This window comes from Enoplosus armatus, chromosome 4 (genome assembly GCF_043641665.1).
Source record: "Enoplosus armatus isolate fEnoArm2 chromosome 4, fEnoArm2.hap1, whole genome shotgun sequence".
NCBI classification, from domain to species: domain Eukaryota; kingdom Metazoa; phylum Chordata; class Actinopteri; order Centrarchiformes; family Enoplosidae; genus Enoplosus; species Enoplosus armatus.
Genome location: NC_092183.1, coordinates 500,001 through 517,537, shown reverse-complemented (window position 1 = coordinate 517,537; position 17,537 = coordinate 500,001). Strand labels below are relative to the sequence as shown.

Sequence of the window (17,537 nt, the reverse complement as noted above, 5' to 3'; positions counted from 1 at the left end):
GTGGTTCTTGAATAATGCTACAAACTGCTGTCATAAATGTTACTTACAGAATAAATTCTTTCAACAAACAACAACAGAATCATTGTCATGTAATTCATAAGTATAAAATACACATTAACAAAAAGATCATTTCTAATATAAAAACAGGCTCGTTTAATTCCAAACAATACTCATGAAATCACTGACACTTGTAGTACTGTTACTGCTCATAAACACGTTATTTAGTCGTTAATATACAGATAATAATCACCTGTGTTTTCTGTGTCCTCCGCTGTCGAGCTGCACCGTTGCTATGGAAACAGGACGCTAAACTTTGACGTTAAACTGCAGCCAAGAAACCGTCTCTGACTGTTGCAGAAAAAAAGATGAAAAGTTTAACTTCACTTCCGCGTGAACTGACGGTTCACCTGGAGAGTCGCATTATTATTATTATTATTATTTGTTACATTGAGAGAGATTCATGAACACCTGAGCTGTCGACCTACAGGAGGCAGCACAGAGCACTGCTGCATTCAGGGACTGTGGGAAAAATATAAAAAATACTAAGTGACAGAAAAAGAAGAATTTGAAAGAGGGGAAACACAACACTTTCCATAATTGGAGACAAAAAGTTTGAATATCTTGTAAAAACCAACAAACAACTAATCTAATTGTAGGCAAATAAATGAATATAAGAATAAATAGTATTGTAACAAATAGATGTTTTTGGTAACACTTTATTTTGCAGACTCCTATTTTCCTAATAATTTCAACAGAGACAGAGTTCCTTTATTTCAGTTATGTTTAGTTTGTTGTAATCAGCTTCAACTTGTCATGAACACAACAATTACAGTTACAATTACAGTGAACTTCTTGTTCTCAGGCTCCCTCCAACTGTGCTCTGATCTCTTACAGATATATAAACAAAATATATAAAGAAACTTTATATAAATATATAACATGATATATATACTGTGATGATAGAAGTTAAGGTGCTTATGTTGAGTTTATCAGTTTGTTTCACCAATTGAATATTGTCTCTCTTTTTCCATCTCTTACTCTTTAACTGATAATTCTGCTGTCAGCCTCTACACAACAACCAACACTCATTTTTACTCTCCAATTACATGAACTAACACTTCAGCTGCTTTTACCTATTTCTTGTAACCCGACATTTCAACTGCTTTGAGTTCCTACTTTTCAAATGACAATTTAACCTCTTTCAGTGTTTACGCACAAACTTACAATGCAACTGCTCACAGGGCTAAAGCTTTCCAACTGCTTTTAGCTCTTAGACTTCAAATGACACCTCAACTCCTTTTAATACTTACACTTCAACAAACAACACTTCAAACCTTTTCACTGCTTCATTGTCAACAGACACTTTGATGGCTTTAAGGACTTCAACTATGATTCCCATACAATATTTTAAAAGTAAATAATTAACTTTTTAAGACAGTTTAACCAGTTCACAATGTTTGGCATGACATGTTCAGCTTCCATTTTATTCAGAACATTTAGCTTTTTTAGGGAACTATAATGTCAATTTACTCTCCGAGCTGAAGATCTTCGAGCAGCTTGAAGGCAGCACGTTTGTTGCGTCAGTTGGTGCGTCAGTCTCTTGAGAAAGATCGTCTCTTAAAACGTGATCCATACTCTACGGTCAAAACAGAGACATTTGTAGAGCCGTTACCATAGCAACCCAAACCGATAAGGCGAAATGATTGTCCTGATTAATGTCTCTTTTTCTGATTATGTCCTAATAACTGTCACTGATAAAGTTTTTATTGTACAGATATATTTATGTTTTACGGTGTCGTGTACAACCCTGTCATGTTCTCGGTTTCCGGGAAACCCGCTCAGAATGAGACGTCTGTCCTCTGCTGCTCTCTGCTGTAAACACACGTAGCTGTTAGCGGAGCATCTGCTCTCATGTCTCCCGGGTCTCTCTGCTTGTTTTCGGCAGAATCTCTCCAGCTCTCTGACAGCCAGCTCTCGGTGTGTCTCTCCCCGGACCGCAGGGATGCTCCGGTTCTGGTTCAAAGCGGCGGTCGTCCTCTGGCTCGTCCACGGGTGTCTGGCAGCCTCCGCCCGGCTGTACACAGAGGAGGACCCGCTGGTGATCCTGAGCAGCAGCAGCCTGAAGTCCACCGTCAGTAACTCTTCCTCGGCCTGGCTGGTCCAGTTCTTCTCCTCCTGGTGTGGACACTGTATCCAGTACTCCAGCACATGGAAGGCCCTGGCCCAGGACGTCAAAGGTACCACAGTAAACACACTCGGCTTGGTTCCCCATCCGCCCCGGTTCTTGCTAGTGTCCTTTGTGAACAGCAACACCACACTCCATTCAAAATATGCCGATTTACTTCATTCAAGTCTTAATGTATCACTCGGTGTGTTTTCTGATTCTAGTATACCCCAACCCCCCTCTCTTTATTTCGGCATTAATACATTCCAAAATCCAACAGTTATTTACAGTTATATCTCAACTCCGCGTCGTGTGGCATACGATCCCTTAAATGTTTTAAGTTGTGTGAAGCACCTGAAAAGTAGCAGATTTTTGACTGAAGTTCTGATTGATGGCGTGATTCCGTACAAGAATGGCACACTGGTTTAATCTTGCTAACAGTACCTTAGTGTAGAGATGACTCACTTAATATTTATCTGAATAAACACTAATTTAGTTTAATGTGCAGTATTAATTAAACAGCTGTTGGCTAAAACTAGCTGAATCTTAATGTTATTAACAAACGGATGGATTATTGGACTTCCAGTAGATTCATGTAGCTTAACTGACAACACCGACTCCAACGGAGGGAAGTAAAGGACGCTGAGGCTGTAACAGATGAACTATGACCCACCATCACCGCTCTGCGCCGCTCAGACAGACGATGTTAGCGCCAGTTAGCTTCATTAAGCTAACAGGTAGTTGTGCTGACCCATAAATGAGCTCATGTTGCCAGGCAACAGACAGGTAACACTTCAGTTCATTTAGGTCTCTGAGCAACAAAACACTGTACCAGGAAATGGTACCTGAATCACAAGAAATACTAGATTTAATGGGGACGGTTTTATTTATTGAATCTATCATATTTATAACGCGGTTAGCTCAGTTAGCTAACAGGAGAGTCTGAGCTCTGAAGCAAAGACTTCTAATCAAATATCGATATATCCACAGTTCAGTCCGTGCAGTAAATATTGATTTCAAACAAATTTTGAACCAGCACATTAATAATAATAATAATAATAATAATAACGAGAATAATAATTTGTATTAATTTAGTGATGTGATTGTTTAAGAAATATTCACCATTTGAGAGGAGTTGAACTAAAACAGCTGCAATAAAGCCCGTAAAGTCTTGTTGTCAGTTTGTATGTAAATAGTGAAATGTAATAGTCAAACACACACAGACAGACAGACAGACAGACAGACACACACACACACAGTGACCTGTGGGAATCTGTCTGCTGTCTTTAGTCTCCATCTGCCCCACCTCTCTGGGGAATAATTCAAGTGGACACCAGCTGCCACTAACACACGCACACGCACACACACACACACACACACACACACACACACACAAACACACACTCTTTATGTGGACCTGCTGTCAGAGTCAAAGGACATCTGAGAGACAAAGACCCTGTCGCCCCCCTGAATCCTGAGAGACAGAGAGCCGGAGACAACACACACACACACACACACTCACACACACTGGTCAGGAGTAAACAGTTCATGTGTGTGTGTGTGTGTTATAACTACACAGTCCAGTTTATGAGAAACCCCAGTCTGGTCCAGTCCTGGAGTGAATCCTCCTTCATGAGGTCAGTTTGTGTTGAGCTGTGTTGTTCCGCTGGCTTCAGGTATTCAGGGGGTTCTGGAGTTTTTCCTTCTGCGTCTGTCTGGTTCTGGTGAGTCTGTTCTCACTGTGGCAGTCTGTTCTCACAGGTTCCTGCTCTGAGCTGACAGTAACTGGCTATGGTGTTCTGCTGCTGTGGTCCACTTCAAGGTTCCACATTCCAGGAATTATAACAGAGACACTAGTCACATTATTCATTGTTATTATTAAGTCTTCTCCCTGTCTGTCTCCCTGTCTCTCTCCCTGTCTGTCTCTCTCAGACTGGCAGCAGACCATCAGTGTGGCAGTGTTGGACTGCGCTCTGGAGGAAAACTTTGACGTCTGTAAAGAGTACAGCATCAAGTTCTACCCAACATTCAAAGTACGTCAAAATACTGTGTACTACATGTAGAGTACCAGTACTGTGTACTGAGTCTACTGGGTTTACAGTGTGTACTAATACTGTGCAATGACATAATTGATCTGTTTGTTTTCAGTATTTTCGGGCTCACAGTCCAGAGACAGACAGAGGGACGACCTACAGAGGTGAGACACAATGTCACACACTATCTGTCCCACACTGTCTGTCCCACACTGTCTGTCACACACTGTCTGTCACACACTGTCTGTCTCACACTGTCTGTCACACACTGTCTGTCTCACACTGTCTGTCACACACTATCTGTCACACACTGTCTGTCACACACTGTCTGTCTCACACTATCTGTCACACACTATCTGTCTCACACTGTCTGTCACACACTGTCTGTCACACACTGTCTGTCTCACACTGTCTGTCACACACTATCTGTCTCACACTATCTGTCTCACACTATCTGTCTCACACTGTCTGTCACACACTGTCTGTCTCACACTGTCTGTCACACACTGTCTGTCACACACTGTCTGTCTCACACTGTCTGTCACACACTATCTGTCTCACACTATCTGTCTCACACTATCTGTCTCACACTGTCTGTCACACACTGTCTGTCACACACTGTCTGTCACACACTGTCTGTCTCACACTTTCTGTCTCACACACTGTCTGTCTCACACACTGTCTGTCTCACACACTGTCTGTCTCACACTATCTGTCACACACTATCTGTCTCACACTGTCTGTCACACACTGTCTGTCACACACTATCTGTCTCACACTGTCTCACACTGTCTGTCACACACTGTCTGTCACACACTATCTGTCTCACACTGTCTCACACTGTCTGTCACACACTGTCTGTCACACACTGTCTGTCACACACTATCTGTCACACACTATCTGTCACACACTATCTGTCTCACACTGTCTGTCACACACTGTCTGTCACACACTGTCTGTCTCACACTGTCTGTCTCACACTGCCTGTTCCTGAGGCCTTCAGTCGTGTCCCACAGGCTTCATGTATGTGTTCCCAACGACAAGAATGAACCATCACACCGCAACTGTCTCTCTGTCTCCAGGTGCAGATAGAGAGATCCAGTCAGTGAGACAGTTGATGTTGAACATCCTTCAGAACCACACCAAGCTGGACTGGCCTGATCACTGTCCTCCATTGGAACCATACAGGTACCAGAACCAGACTGAACCAAACTAAACCGGACAGAACCAGACAGAACCGGACTGAACTGAACAGAACCAGACTGAACTGAACAGAACCAGACTGAACTGGACAGAACCAGACTGGACCCGACAGAACCAGACTGAACCAAACTAAACTGGACAGAACCAGACAGAACCAAACTAAACCGCACAGAACCAGACAGAACCGGACCGAACCAGACTGGACCCAACTAAGCCGGACTGAACCAGACTGAACCAGACAGAACTGGACTAAACCCGATAGAACCGGACTGAACCTGTCTGACTGACCTCAGATGAACCTTCAGTGCAGTCTCTCTCTGTGAATCATCCCTCACTAACAACTAGGAAAACGCTTGTATTGTTTTCATTAAACAAAGTGAAACATTTCTCACTTGATCGCTGATATTAAAGCTGAAATAATTCAATCAATCCATTTTATCGGATTCCAGAAAGATGTTTTTGATAATTAATTAATTGTGTGAGTCATTTTAAAGCAAAAACTCTGACAATTATTCTCCGGTTCCAACTCCCCCAGAGGGACAATATTTCAACAGTCAATCATTGAAGTGATGATGATGATTGAAGTTGATCATTAGAGTTAATCATTAGAGTCATTTCTCAAGGAAACATACCAAATACAGAATAAGACAACTTAAAGACATTTTATAGCCGACATGAGAAAATACAGAGCAGAGTAATCAACAATGAAAATATTTTCTGTTTCATATCACAGCTAACTGAATCTGTCTGTCTGACTGTAGCTCTGTGGCGCTGCTCCCTCTGTTGGGTCAAAGGTCAGATCACTACACTGCCATCATCATAGAGGAGCCAGACTCCTATGTAGGACGAGAGGTAGGACTCTGATAAAGGAAGACACAGTTCAACTTCAACTTGAGAGCAGAGGCTCTAACTGCCTGCCTGTCTGCCTGTCTGCCTGTCTGTCTGCGTGTCTGTCTGTCTGCCTGCCTGCCTGTCTGCCTGCCTGTCTGTCTGTCTCTCAGGTGATCCTGGACCTGCTGCAGTACTCAGGTGTGGAGGTGAAGAGAGCTCTGAGCTCTGACCTCCCCCTGCTAGACACTCTGAAGATCACAACCTTCCCCTCCATCTACCTGCTGCACCCAAACGCAACACACACACACCTGCACGTGTGAGTGAACACACACACACACACATGTTAAAGTACTTCCGTACTCGTGAGGAGTCTCAGTGATACAACACAGAGGTTTTCAGAATGTGAGGCGCCTCCTCAGGGGGGAGTTGATGGGGGTGAGGTGGGAGAGACATGAGACAAAGACACTGTGTGAGGTGAAAGGGACAGGTGCATGCAGGTGTAACAACAACAGGAAGTCTGTCAGCAGGTGGAGGAGATGAAGATCCTTTAAAACACTGAAACCTCCTTCACTCATGGTTCCTGGTAGATTACTGAGGGAACCTTTCAGGCAGCGCCAGTGATTCTCATGCAGCTACATTCAGGAACATTTGCACTTTGTGCCTTTTCACTCATGTCATGGCAATGCCAGAATAGAACAGTCAGCAGATGGCAGTAATGCAACACTTGAATGAATGCCAACCACCATAAAACTCAACAGAAGAAGAAGATTGGGCAAGGCCGTCTGTTATTTTTAGGAACATGAAGCGAGGAACTGTTTTTGTTCTGTGCCAATGTTCTTGTAATGTATTTCATATTCAACAAATCACCGGCGAGGCAACTGTAAACAAGTCGAGGGTTCAAATACGTCTTCAGTGGAGTCTTGTGATTGGTTCTCTTGCTCCATGTGTAGCCCTTTACGTGCTTGTCCCTGAAATGTCACCAGTCTTCAGGCAGAGACTGGCGACACAGATTTCTCTGAATATCTATCCCTGCTCCCAATCACACATGACCCCATCCAGGAAATGTTCCTGAACATTTCAGGGATACACTGCATGTGTGAAAGGAGCTTTAGAGACTAAATTAAACTTGCGCTCCTTCTCAGAGTCGTAACTCAGTTAGCTGACTCTAACCATCTGACTCTCGGAGCTGAAAACCTCCTCCTCCCGGCGGTCCAAAGCTCTTGCTGGCGGTGTAAACACCAACACTCCCCTGGTGCTCAGAGCTAACTGAGCTAACGGCAGCTACAGTTAGCAGCAGTTAGCAGGTAGTTTCTAAAGCTTTCTGTCCATCAGGAAACTCCGTAAATCACAGAGAGTTGAGGCAGAGCAGCCGGAGGACATCAGAGGGAAAACCAGAAAACATTTTACCCATCAAATGATGGAGTCTCACCAAAATCAGTGAATAAAGTTGTGTTTTTGTACAGTAATCGGTGAGGCCCAGTCGCCAGCAGCATCGTTTTTCCAACCTACTTCTTGTCTCATTTGTGGTCTGATAAACAGGAAGTTCATAACATTTAGTCCCCATGTCTCTATGTTCCAAGTTACTGTTGCTGTCCTGCAGTCAGCCACAGAGGCTCAGTATGAAGCGGTGCGCTGTGTTCAGGGCTCAGAGGCGTCTCCCTGCCCCTCGTGGGCTGCAGGGAGCTGGCCAATCAGAGGAAAGTGGCCTTTTAGGGAGGCGGGCCTTGAAGAGACAGGAGCTCAGACGCTGTCAGACAGAGGGTGAACTGAGGGGCCGCATGAAGGGCCACAATAAGATGAAGAAGGACTTATTAGATCTGTGGATCATGTAAAGCTGCTCTAGTGGAGTCCCAGAATAAAGATATAGAGCTGGACATGAACAGAATACCTCCTCTTTAACATGAGTCACATAAAACATTCTTCTTCTTCTTCTTCTCCTTCTTCAGTCAGAAGCGGTTACGTTTCTTCTTCTCCTCCTTGTTGAGGACTTTACCAGGAGTTCAGCGCAGGTTTAAGTTGGCCAGCAGCAGCACTTCCAGTGGAGGTCAGATGGGGGCGCTGCCAGACAAACAGAGCATGGAGCCCTGGAGAGACTTCGACAGGTCAGAGACTCTGTTAGACCGGCTCGGTGCAGTTTGTAGAGTCAGTGGATCATCAGTAAACTTGTTTCTGTCTCTGCAGGTCGAAGGTGTACACGGCTGATCTGGAGTCAGCCCTCCACTACCTGCTGAGAGTCGAACTGGCTACCCATAATACACTGGAGGGGGAGGAGCTGAAGATCCTTAAGGACTTTGTCACTTTGGTTGCAAAGGTAAGAAGAGAGCTTCACAGAGAAGATATTTGTGTTGAAGGTCGTCTGTGTGGAAGAACTTACTCAGTCTGACAAAATATTAGAATTAGAATTAGAATAGAATAGAATTATCCAAAAAATGATGAGCCGGACTTTGTGAATTAAGATGAACGTGAGATCAGCCGGGCGGCTCACTATCGGCCCGTGGAGGCAGACGGCTCAGCCTTTAGCAGCCCAGAGTTGCCCCCAGTTTGCCCTTTGTCGGCCCCCACGCCGGCTCCCAGTTGGCCCTTTGTCGGCCCCCGGTCGGCTCCCAGTTGGCCCTTTGTCCACCCCCTGTCGGCTCCCAGTTGGCCCTTTGTCGGCCCCCGGTCGGCTCCCAGTTGGCCCTTTGTCGGCCCCCGGTCGGCCCCGTCGGCATGCTGCTCAGAATGTAAAGATGTCAAATAGTCAAATAGAAAAGACGCCTGCCCACCTGTGGAGACCAGGTTTCTGTTTACATGATGTTTAAGAAATCAGCTGACTGCAGGAAATGCACATAAACACACTGAGCGTCTCATTGGGACTACAGCCCACTGTCCACTTCCTGTAGCTAGTTAGTGGTCTGTGGTTAGTCCTGTACTGGCATGCTGCTCAGAATACAAGTGACCACCTGTCTGTCTCTCTGTCTCTCTCTGTTTCTGTCTCTCTCTGTCTGTCTACCTGTGCAGTTGTATCCAGGTGGAGGTTCTGTGGTGAAGCTGATGGAGACTCTCTCTGATTGGCTGCTCAGTTTGCCGCTGCAGCGAATCCCCTACCAGGCAGTCCTGGACCTGGTGGATAACAAGATGAGGGTTAGACACAAACACACAAACACACACACACACACACACACACACACACAGATCAGCAGCTAATTTCCTGTGTCCTGTCCAGATCTCAGGTGTGTTCCTGGGGGCGGAGCTTCGCTGGGTTGGTTGCCAGGGCAGCAGGGCAGGGCTTCGAGGTTACCCATGTTCCCTCTGGACTCTTTTCCACGTCCTGACCGTCCAACATGATGCCACACCCACCGTTCTGGAAAACACAGGTACACACACATTAACACACACACACACACACACACACACACACACACTCCATAGACTGTGTAAGATGGGCGACATGACAGCTCCCCAAAAGTGAAGCCAAAACATCTCGATCGCGTTGGCCATCTTTATGTACAGTCTACGTTGGAGATGTGTCGGCCATCTTTATATACAGTCTACGTTGGAGACGTGTCAGCCATCTTTATATACAGTCTGTGGTGGAGACGCGTCATCCATCTTTATATACAGTCTACGTTGGAGACGTGTCAGCCATCTTTATATACAGTCTACGTTGGAGACGCGTCGGCCATCTTTATATACAGTCTGTGGTGGAGACCCGTCGGCCATCTTTATATACAGTCTGTGGTGGAGACGCGTCATCCATCTTTATATACAGTCTACTTTGGAGACGCGTCAGCCATCTTTATATACAGTCTGTGGTGGAGACGCGTCATCCATCTTTATATACAGTCTACTTTGGAGACGCGTCAGCCATCTTTATATACAGTCTGTGGTGGAGACACGTCAGCCATCTTTATATACAGTCTACGTTGGAGACGCGTCGGCCATCTTTATATACAGTCTGTGGTGGAGACGCGTCATCCATCTTTATATACAGTCTACTTTGGAGACGCGTCGGCCATCTTTATATACAGTCTGTGGTGGAGACACGTCAGCCATCTTTATATACAGTCTACGTTGGAGACGCGTCGGCCATCTTTATATACAGTCTCACAGTATTATAAACCTTGTGCAGAGTCTTGGTGTCTTATAAACCTTCAGCCTCATCGATCTCCTCTAACTGCACCTGAGACAACTAGCAGGGCTTTTTTTTGCCCACTTTGTTTCTCACAAAGATGGAGGTACAAGAGCAGAAACACACACACACACACACCTGTCATAGAGGTGTGTGTTTTCCATCTTCTCCTGTGTTTGACTCCTGTATGTCTGTCCTGCGGTGTGTCTCATGCAGGTCTGGAGGGCGAGGCAGCTCCGGTGCTGCAGGTGATGCGTCAGTACATCAGGACGTTCTTCGGCTGCGAGCAGTGTGGGCGACACTTTGAACAGGCAGCAGCTGTCAGCATGGAGAGAGTCCAGAACAGACCGGAACAGATCCTCTGGCTGTGGAACCAACACAACAGGGTCAACTACAGACTGGCTGGTACACACACACACACACACACACACTGCTACAACATGAATGGCGTCATGTTGTCTTTGAGACTTAGAGAGAGGCTGGTCCAAAACCACCTTTAGTCTTCAGAGGTCAATGACTCCTTAAAAGACAGACAGGTCCGATCCTGTGATGTTGTGCTGGACCATATAAATGAGAGAAAAACTGATTCTGATGAAAAGTCTCTGAGAACTGAGAATCTTCATGTTTCTACGTTTCCTTCAGTCTCACAGTGATCCAGTGATCCAGGAGCTGCTAACAGCTGATTCAGATACTTTAATAAAGACTATAACTATAACTATACGAACTGAATCCATGGTGACATTATACTTCCTGTTAAATCCCCAAAGAATTATGGGAACCCAAAACTCAGAGATGATTAACTCCAAAGAAACACAAAGAAAAATAACAGGAGTTACTTCATGTTTGATTATCAATAAATGACCGACAGCTTATCACGGTGGTTCTTATATTCTCTTCCTCCTCCTCCTCCTCCTCCTCCTCCTCCTCCAGGCTCTCTGAGTGATGACCCCCTTTTCCCTAAAGCTCCATGGCCGAGCCCCTCCCTCTGCTCCTCTTGCCACGAGGAGAAAAATGGCGTCCACGTCTGGAACCACGACAACGTCCTCCTCTTCCTACGACAACACTATGGAGCCTCCAACTTGTCTCCCAAATACTCCCTGACTCCCCCACATCTTCCCGCACCTCCTCCTAATACTGATCCTGATCCTGTACTGACCATCCAGCCTCACGAGGAGCACAGAGGAGGAGAAGGAGAGAGGAAGGAGCCAGAGAGGAAAGCCGAGGAGCAGCCAGGACCTCGACCCGGACACCAGGCTCTGAGGGGGGAGGAGAGAGGGTTGGAGGAAGAAGGTGGAGCAGCAGGAGGAGGTGTTTGGATTCTAGGTCTAGGTTTTAATAGTGTGGACATGAGTCTTTGTGTGGTCCTGTACATCTGCTCCTGCCTCTTCCTCATGCTCCTCTTCTTCTTCTTCAAAGTCCGTTCCAGGAGGTGGAAACTCCGACACTCCCGCCTCCACGTCTGACCCAGACCACATTGGTTTGTACAGGACCATACCAGGTCAATACGGACCAGACCGGTTTATACAGGACCAGTCCAGGTCAATCCGGACCAGACCGGTTTATACAAGCCCAGATTGGTTTATAGAGGGCCAGACTGACCACCGCTGAACACTGATGGCTGTTTGTGCATTGCCATGGAAACCAGAGAAGCTACAGGAGCCAATTCACCTTTTCACCAGCAGATCGTCAGCGTCTGTCTGCAGTTTGAGCTGTTCTGAGATCAGCTGGCTGCTGTCAGAAGATCCATTAGTCAGCTGGTCTTAATAACAGTCTTTTATAAACGTCCACCTGCAGCTCCATATTTGTCTTTTTCGTCTTCTCTTCTTGCAAACTGCGTCTCTCTCTTTCTGTCAACATTGAGGATGAGTCGTCTTGTTTGAATAAACTTTATTAGAACTGTGGCTGGACAAACTGACCGGGGCTCAGGTGTTTATAATAAGTGAAGTGACAATGAATAAAACACATTTAAAGGTATCCTCTCTCTCCTGGATGCTCACCGTACCCAGTCCTGAACTGGACCACATTGGACTGGATTTTGGATTTTAGTGACTCAGATGAGGAAGCTGGTCTGGATTTGTTGTGTTTGAGGAAACAGTTTTAAACTTGGACCGGATTCTCAGGTCTGGATTTATTTATTTTTACATTTAAAACTCAAACTGGATCCTGTGAGCAGGTGTATGTTCAGACCTGTGTGTCAGACCTGGACTCAACATGCTGGACAGATGGACCAGCAGCACTCTGGGACTGAACCAGACCAGTTCTTCTGTGTTCACTTTGTGCCAAATGTTTAACCTGCTGACAGACGACATACCTGTGCTCTCAGGCCCCGCCTCCTCCTGTGTGTGTGTGTGTGTGTGTGTGTGTGTGTGTGTGTGTGTCCTGATGAATGGATCTCTTGATTGATTTTGAGAAAGACTGAATGTGAAAACATTTTTCTAACATGAACACGTCTTCGATCCTCAAATTCCCTTAAAAACCCAAGTAAGTACCAACACACACACACACATATATATCTATATATAGATATATAAACATATATATCTATAAATAGATGTGTGTGTGTAAGTGCCCCCCTCACATGTTAAGATATGTTTTGAACAGTATCAGAGGAAACTACAAACACTAATACAACTAACTTACTAGAGTTGAGAAAAGGAAGTCAGACTCACGTGTAAAAATGCTTCTTTAAAATCTGAACCTTAATAAGAAGTATTGTGTGTTGTGGATGAGCCAGTATTACCAGTATTAGATTCAATTCAGTTTTGGTAATTACAATATCATAATTCATCTGTATGCATTAATGTGCTGCTCTCCCGTTAAACAAGAACTGGAGACAGAAACACACTCGGAGAACCAACATTCAGTTTATTACACAAATCACTTCATTTAAACTGATTCAAAACCATTTCCGGCCTTGAATTTAGACAACATTGTTTCAAACCTTTCAAGGTCTTTCCAGGACTTTCCGACTCCATTGGAGTTTGTTCAGGAAGAACAGCAGCAGTCACGAACAGTGGAGCCTCCAGCTACACCGAGCGGTTCCTGCTGAAACAGCATTAAAAACATCATCGGGATGAGTGATGTCATGTATCAGCTGACGGTGTGATGTCACGATGGTCTTTATTTCTGCTGTCTGAACTCAAACAGGAAACATCCCAAACACACCTGAATGAAGGTCATGTGACTTCATGTGGAATATCTTTAAAAACTGAACTTTTGTTCAAACCTGTTGATGATTTTTCATCACTTATTTGTTTTTTGCCCAGAAATAAAACTAAAAAGGAGAATTTTAAATTTAAACAGAAAATGGCAAATACATTATTATTTTCTTAAATTATTTTACTGCGCTGCCGAGTTTAATTAGGCCACGACTAAGTGAAGCTGTAATTTCCCCCCGGGGATCAATAAAGTATTTCTAATTCTGATTCTGAATTTAAAAATAGGACGTCAATTATTTTCCTACATTGTGAATAATTTGTGTCCAAATAAATTACATGTATTTTTTAATATAGCACTTTGTTAAAATGTTAAAAGGAATAAAAACGTAAATAAAATTTAAATGTTCAAATTGAACATTTTAAACAGAAAAAGAAAACTAGTAAAAAGTAAAAAAAAAACAGAAGAAGTTACGTTTTAAAAAAACAAAAACTTGAGAAAGAAGTCTTCAATTCAGCGTTTTTCAAGATTTTATATTTTTGATTTTTCAGGATTTTAAATTTCACTTTCTGTTTTTAAATGGCCATTTCACAGGAACTGTTTATTATTTAAATAATTAATTTCCTTTTTACATTTATTTATGGCCAGATTATTATTGAGAAGTGCCATAAAATCATAGCTTTTACTGTTTAAATGTCCCATTCCCATCTTTGATTTGATTTATTTTCTCTTATTCATTACTTATTGTAGCTTTATTCACATATTTTTCATGTTCCCTTTTAATATTACTTTTTTTTCTTTATAATCTTATTTCTTTATTTTAACGTTAGATTTTCTTCCTGGCTAAAATGATCCTCCATACATTCCACATGAACGCTGTCTAAATGTGATGAAGAGTTTGTAGTAACATCAGGTGTGTTGTCTGGTGTGTTCAGGTAAACAGATCTTTTTCAGTGTTGATCCTCAGTGATATTTATGTATTAGCAGTGTTTATCTTTGCGGTGGCCGAGTCGGAAGCTGACGATCCTCCTGCTGAAACCTGTTCATCAGGCTTCTGGAGGTTTTTTATCACCAGAGACTGCAGACTGCTTTATCTGCTGGTACCTGAACACACCGTCTCTCCGTCTCACAGCTCCACCTCTAAACCGATGAAAACTGTCCTCTGTTCTCTCCTTCTTTTACTTTGTATGTTGTATTATTTTGATGGGATGTAAATAATCTGTCTGAATAAATGATGTTGCTGCAACTCTCACTGACTCGTTTATTTTTAGTTTATTGACCTTTCAGCATTATCACAGGTTCATGAAGACAATTGTCATCAGAATCAGAAATACTTTATTGATCCCTGGGGGGAAATTACAGGTGCTCCCATTCAAGTGTAGAAAGTAGCAGAAATTTAGAAATGAGAGTATGTATAAATATAAGATATAAAAAAAAAGATATATATATATATATATATATATATATATATATATATATATATTGCACTGGTGAAGTATAGATAGAGAATAAATAATGAGGTAGTACATGAACAGGTGAAGCAGGTCCAGATTCCCAGTCTGTTTCTTCTGAGTGTCAGACACAGTTTGATGGCCACAGTCATTAAAAACACTGAATTATTTTGCTGTTACAATAAGACGTCAATGCTAAATAGACCACAAAATTTAAAATGGACAAAGTTTAAAACTGAGTTTAAAAAACCAGAGTCAGAGGATCACCAGAGTTATTACAGTTCATCCAGAGGGGGCCATGAAGGCCTGAACCACATCTCATCACAGTCCATCCAACAGCTGATGAGATGAGACATTTGCTGCTTTCAAATGGAACTTGTGAGCTCGTGGTTACGACGTGAAGACGTGTAAATAATATTCTTGGTGTTCAAGTGGGAAGTCATTACTGCTAGGCAACGGCAACAAGGACACACACACACACACACACACACACACACAATCATCATCACACACACACACACACACACAATCATCATCACACACACAATCATCATCACACACACACAATCATCATCACACACACACAATCATCATCACACACAATCATCATCACACACACACACACACACACAATCATCATCACACACACACACACACACACACACACACACACACACACAATCATCACACAAACACAATCATCATCACACACAAACACACAATCGTCATCACACACACTCACACACACACACACACACACACACACACACACTCATCATCACACACACAATCATCATCACACACAAACACACAATCATCATCACACACACGCAATCATCATCACACACACACACACACACACACACACACACAATCATCATCACACACACACACACACAATCATCATCACACACAAACACACAATCATCATCACACACAATCATCATCACACACAATCATCATCACACACAAACACACAATCATCATCACACACGCAATCATCATCACACACAAACACACAATCATCATCACACACGCAATCATCATCACACACAAACACACAATCATCATCACACACAATCATCATCACACACAAACACACAATCATCATCACACACACACGCAATCATCATCACACACACACACACACAATCATCATCACACACACACACACACAATCATCATCACACACACAATCATCATCACACACACACACACACAATCATCATCACACACACACACACACACACTCACACACACAATCATCATCACACACACACACACACACACACACACACACACACAATCATCATCACACACAAACACACAATCATCATCACACACACACTCACACACACAATCATCATCACACACACTCACACACACAATCATCATCACACACACAATCATCATCACACACACTCACACACACAATCATCATCACACACACTCACACACACAATCATCATCACACACACACAATCATCATCACACACACACACACACACACACAATCATCATCACACACGCAATCATCATCACACACACACACACACACACACACACACACACACAATCATCATCATCACACACGCAATCATCATCACACACACACACACACACACACAATCATCATCACACACGCAATCATCATCACACACACACACACACACACACACACAATCATCATCATCACACACACAATCATCATCACACACGCAATCATCATCACACACACACACACACAATCATCATCATCACACACACAATCATCATCACACACGCAATCATCATCACACACGCAATCATCATCACACACACACACACACACACACACACACAATCATCATCATCACACACACAATCATCATCATCACACACACAATCATCATCACACACGCAATCATCACACGCAATCATCACACACACACACAATCATCATCACACACACACGATCATCATCACACACACACTCACACACACACACACACTCAATCATCATCATCACACACACAATCATCATCACACACACACACACACACAATCATCATCTCTGTCTGTTTCTAACTGTCTGTCTCTCTCTTTCTCTAACTGTCTGTCTCTCTCGTCCTCTGTCTGTCTCGAACTGTCTCTCTCTAACTGTCTGTCTCTCTCGTTCTCTGTCTGTCTCTAACTGTCTGTCTCTCTCGTTCTCTGTCTGTCTCTAACTGTCTGTCTCTGTCTGTCTTTCTCTAACTGTCTGTCTCTCTCGTTCTCTCTCTTTCTCTAACTGTCTGTCTGTCTCATTCTCTAACGGTCTGTCTCTAACTGTCTGTCTCTCTCCTTCTCTGTCTGTCTCTAACTGTCTGCCTCTCTCTTTCTCTAACTGTCTGTCTCTCTCGTTCTCTAACTGTCTGTCTCTCTCGTTCTCTAACGGTCTGTCTCTAGCGGTCTGTCTCTCTCCTTCTCTGTCTGTCTCTAACTGTCTGTCTCTCTCTTTCTCTAACTGTCTGTCTCTCTCGTTCTCTAACTGTCTGTCTCTCTCGTTCTCTAACGGTCTGTCTCTAGCGGTCTGTCTCTCTTGTTCTCTGTCTGTCTCTAACTGTCTG

At 43.6% G+C, this 17,537-nt stretch overlaps 1 protein-coding gene across 1 annotated transcript; it reads left to right on the top strand.

The window, feature by feature from the left end:
• Window positions 1-2,002: 2,002 nt before the first annotated feature.
• On the top strand, window positions 2,003-12,179 carry qsox2 (quiescin Q6 sulfhydryl oxidase 2). The gene is made up of 12 exons (XM_070904837.1): window positions 2,003-2,237; window positions 4,097-4,197; window positions 4,313-4,361; window positions 5,280-5,385; window positions 6,162-6,252; window positions 6,402-6,547; window positions 8,178-8,333; window positions 8,413-8,542; window positions 9,232-9,354; window positions 9,437-9,587; window positions 10,559-10,747; window positions 11,273-12,179. Exons 1-12 carry the CDS (start codon window positions 2,003-2,005, stop codon window positions 11,803-11,805), a joined length of 2,010 nt encoding a protein of 669 aa, XP_070760938.1. The 3' UTR covers window positions 11,806-12,179.
• The last annotated feature ends 5,358 nt before the right edge of the window (window positions 12,180-17,537 follow it).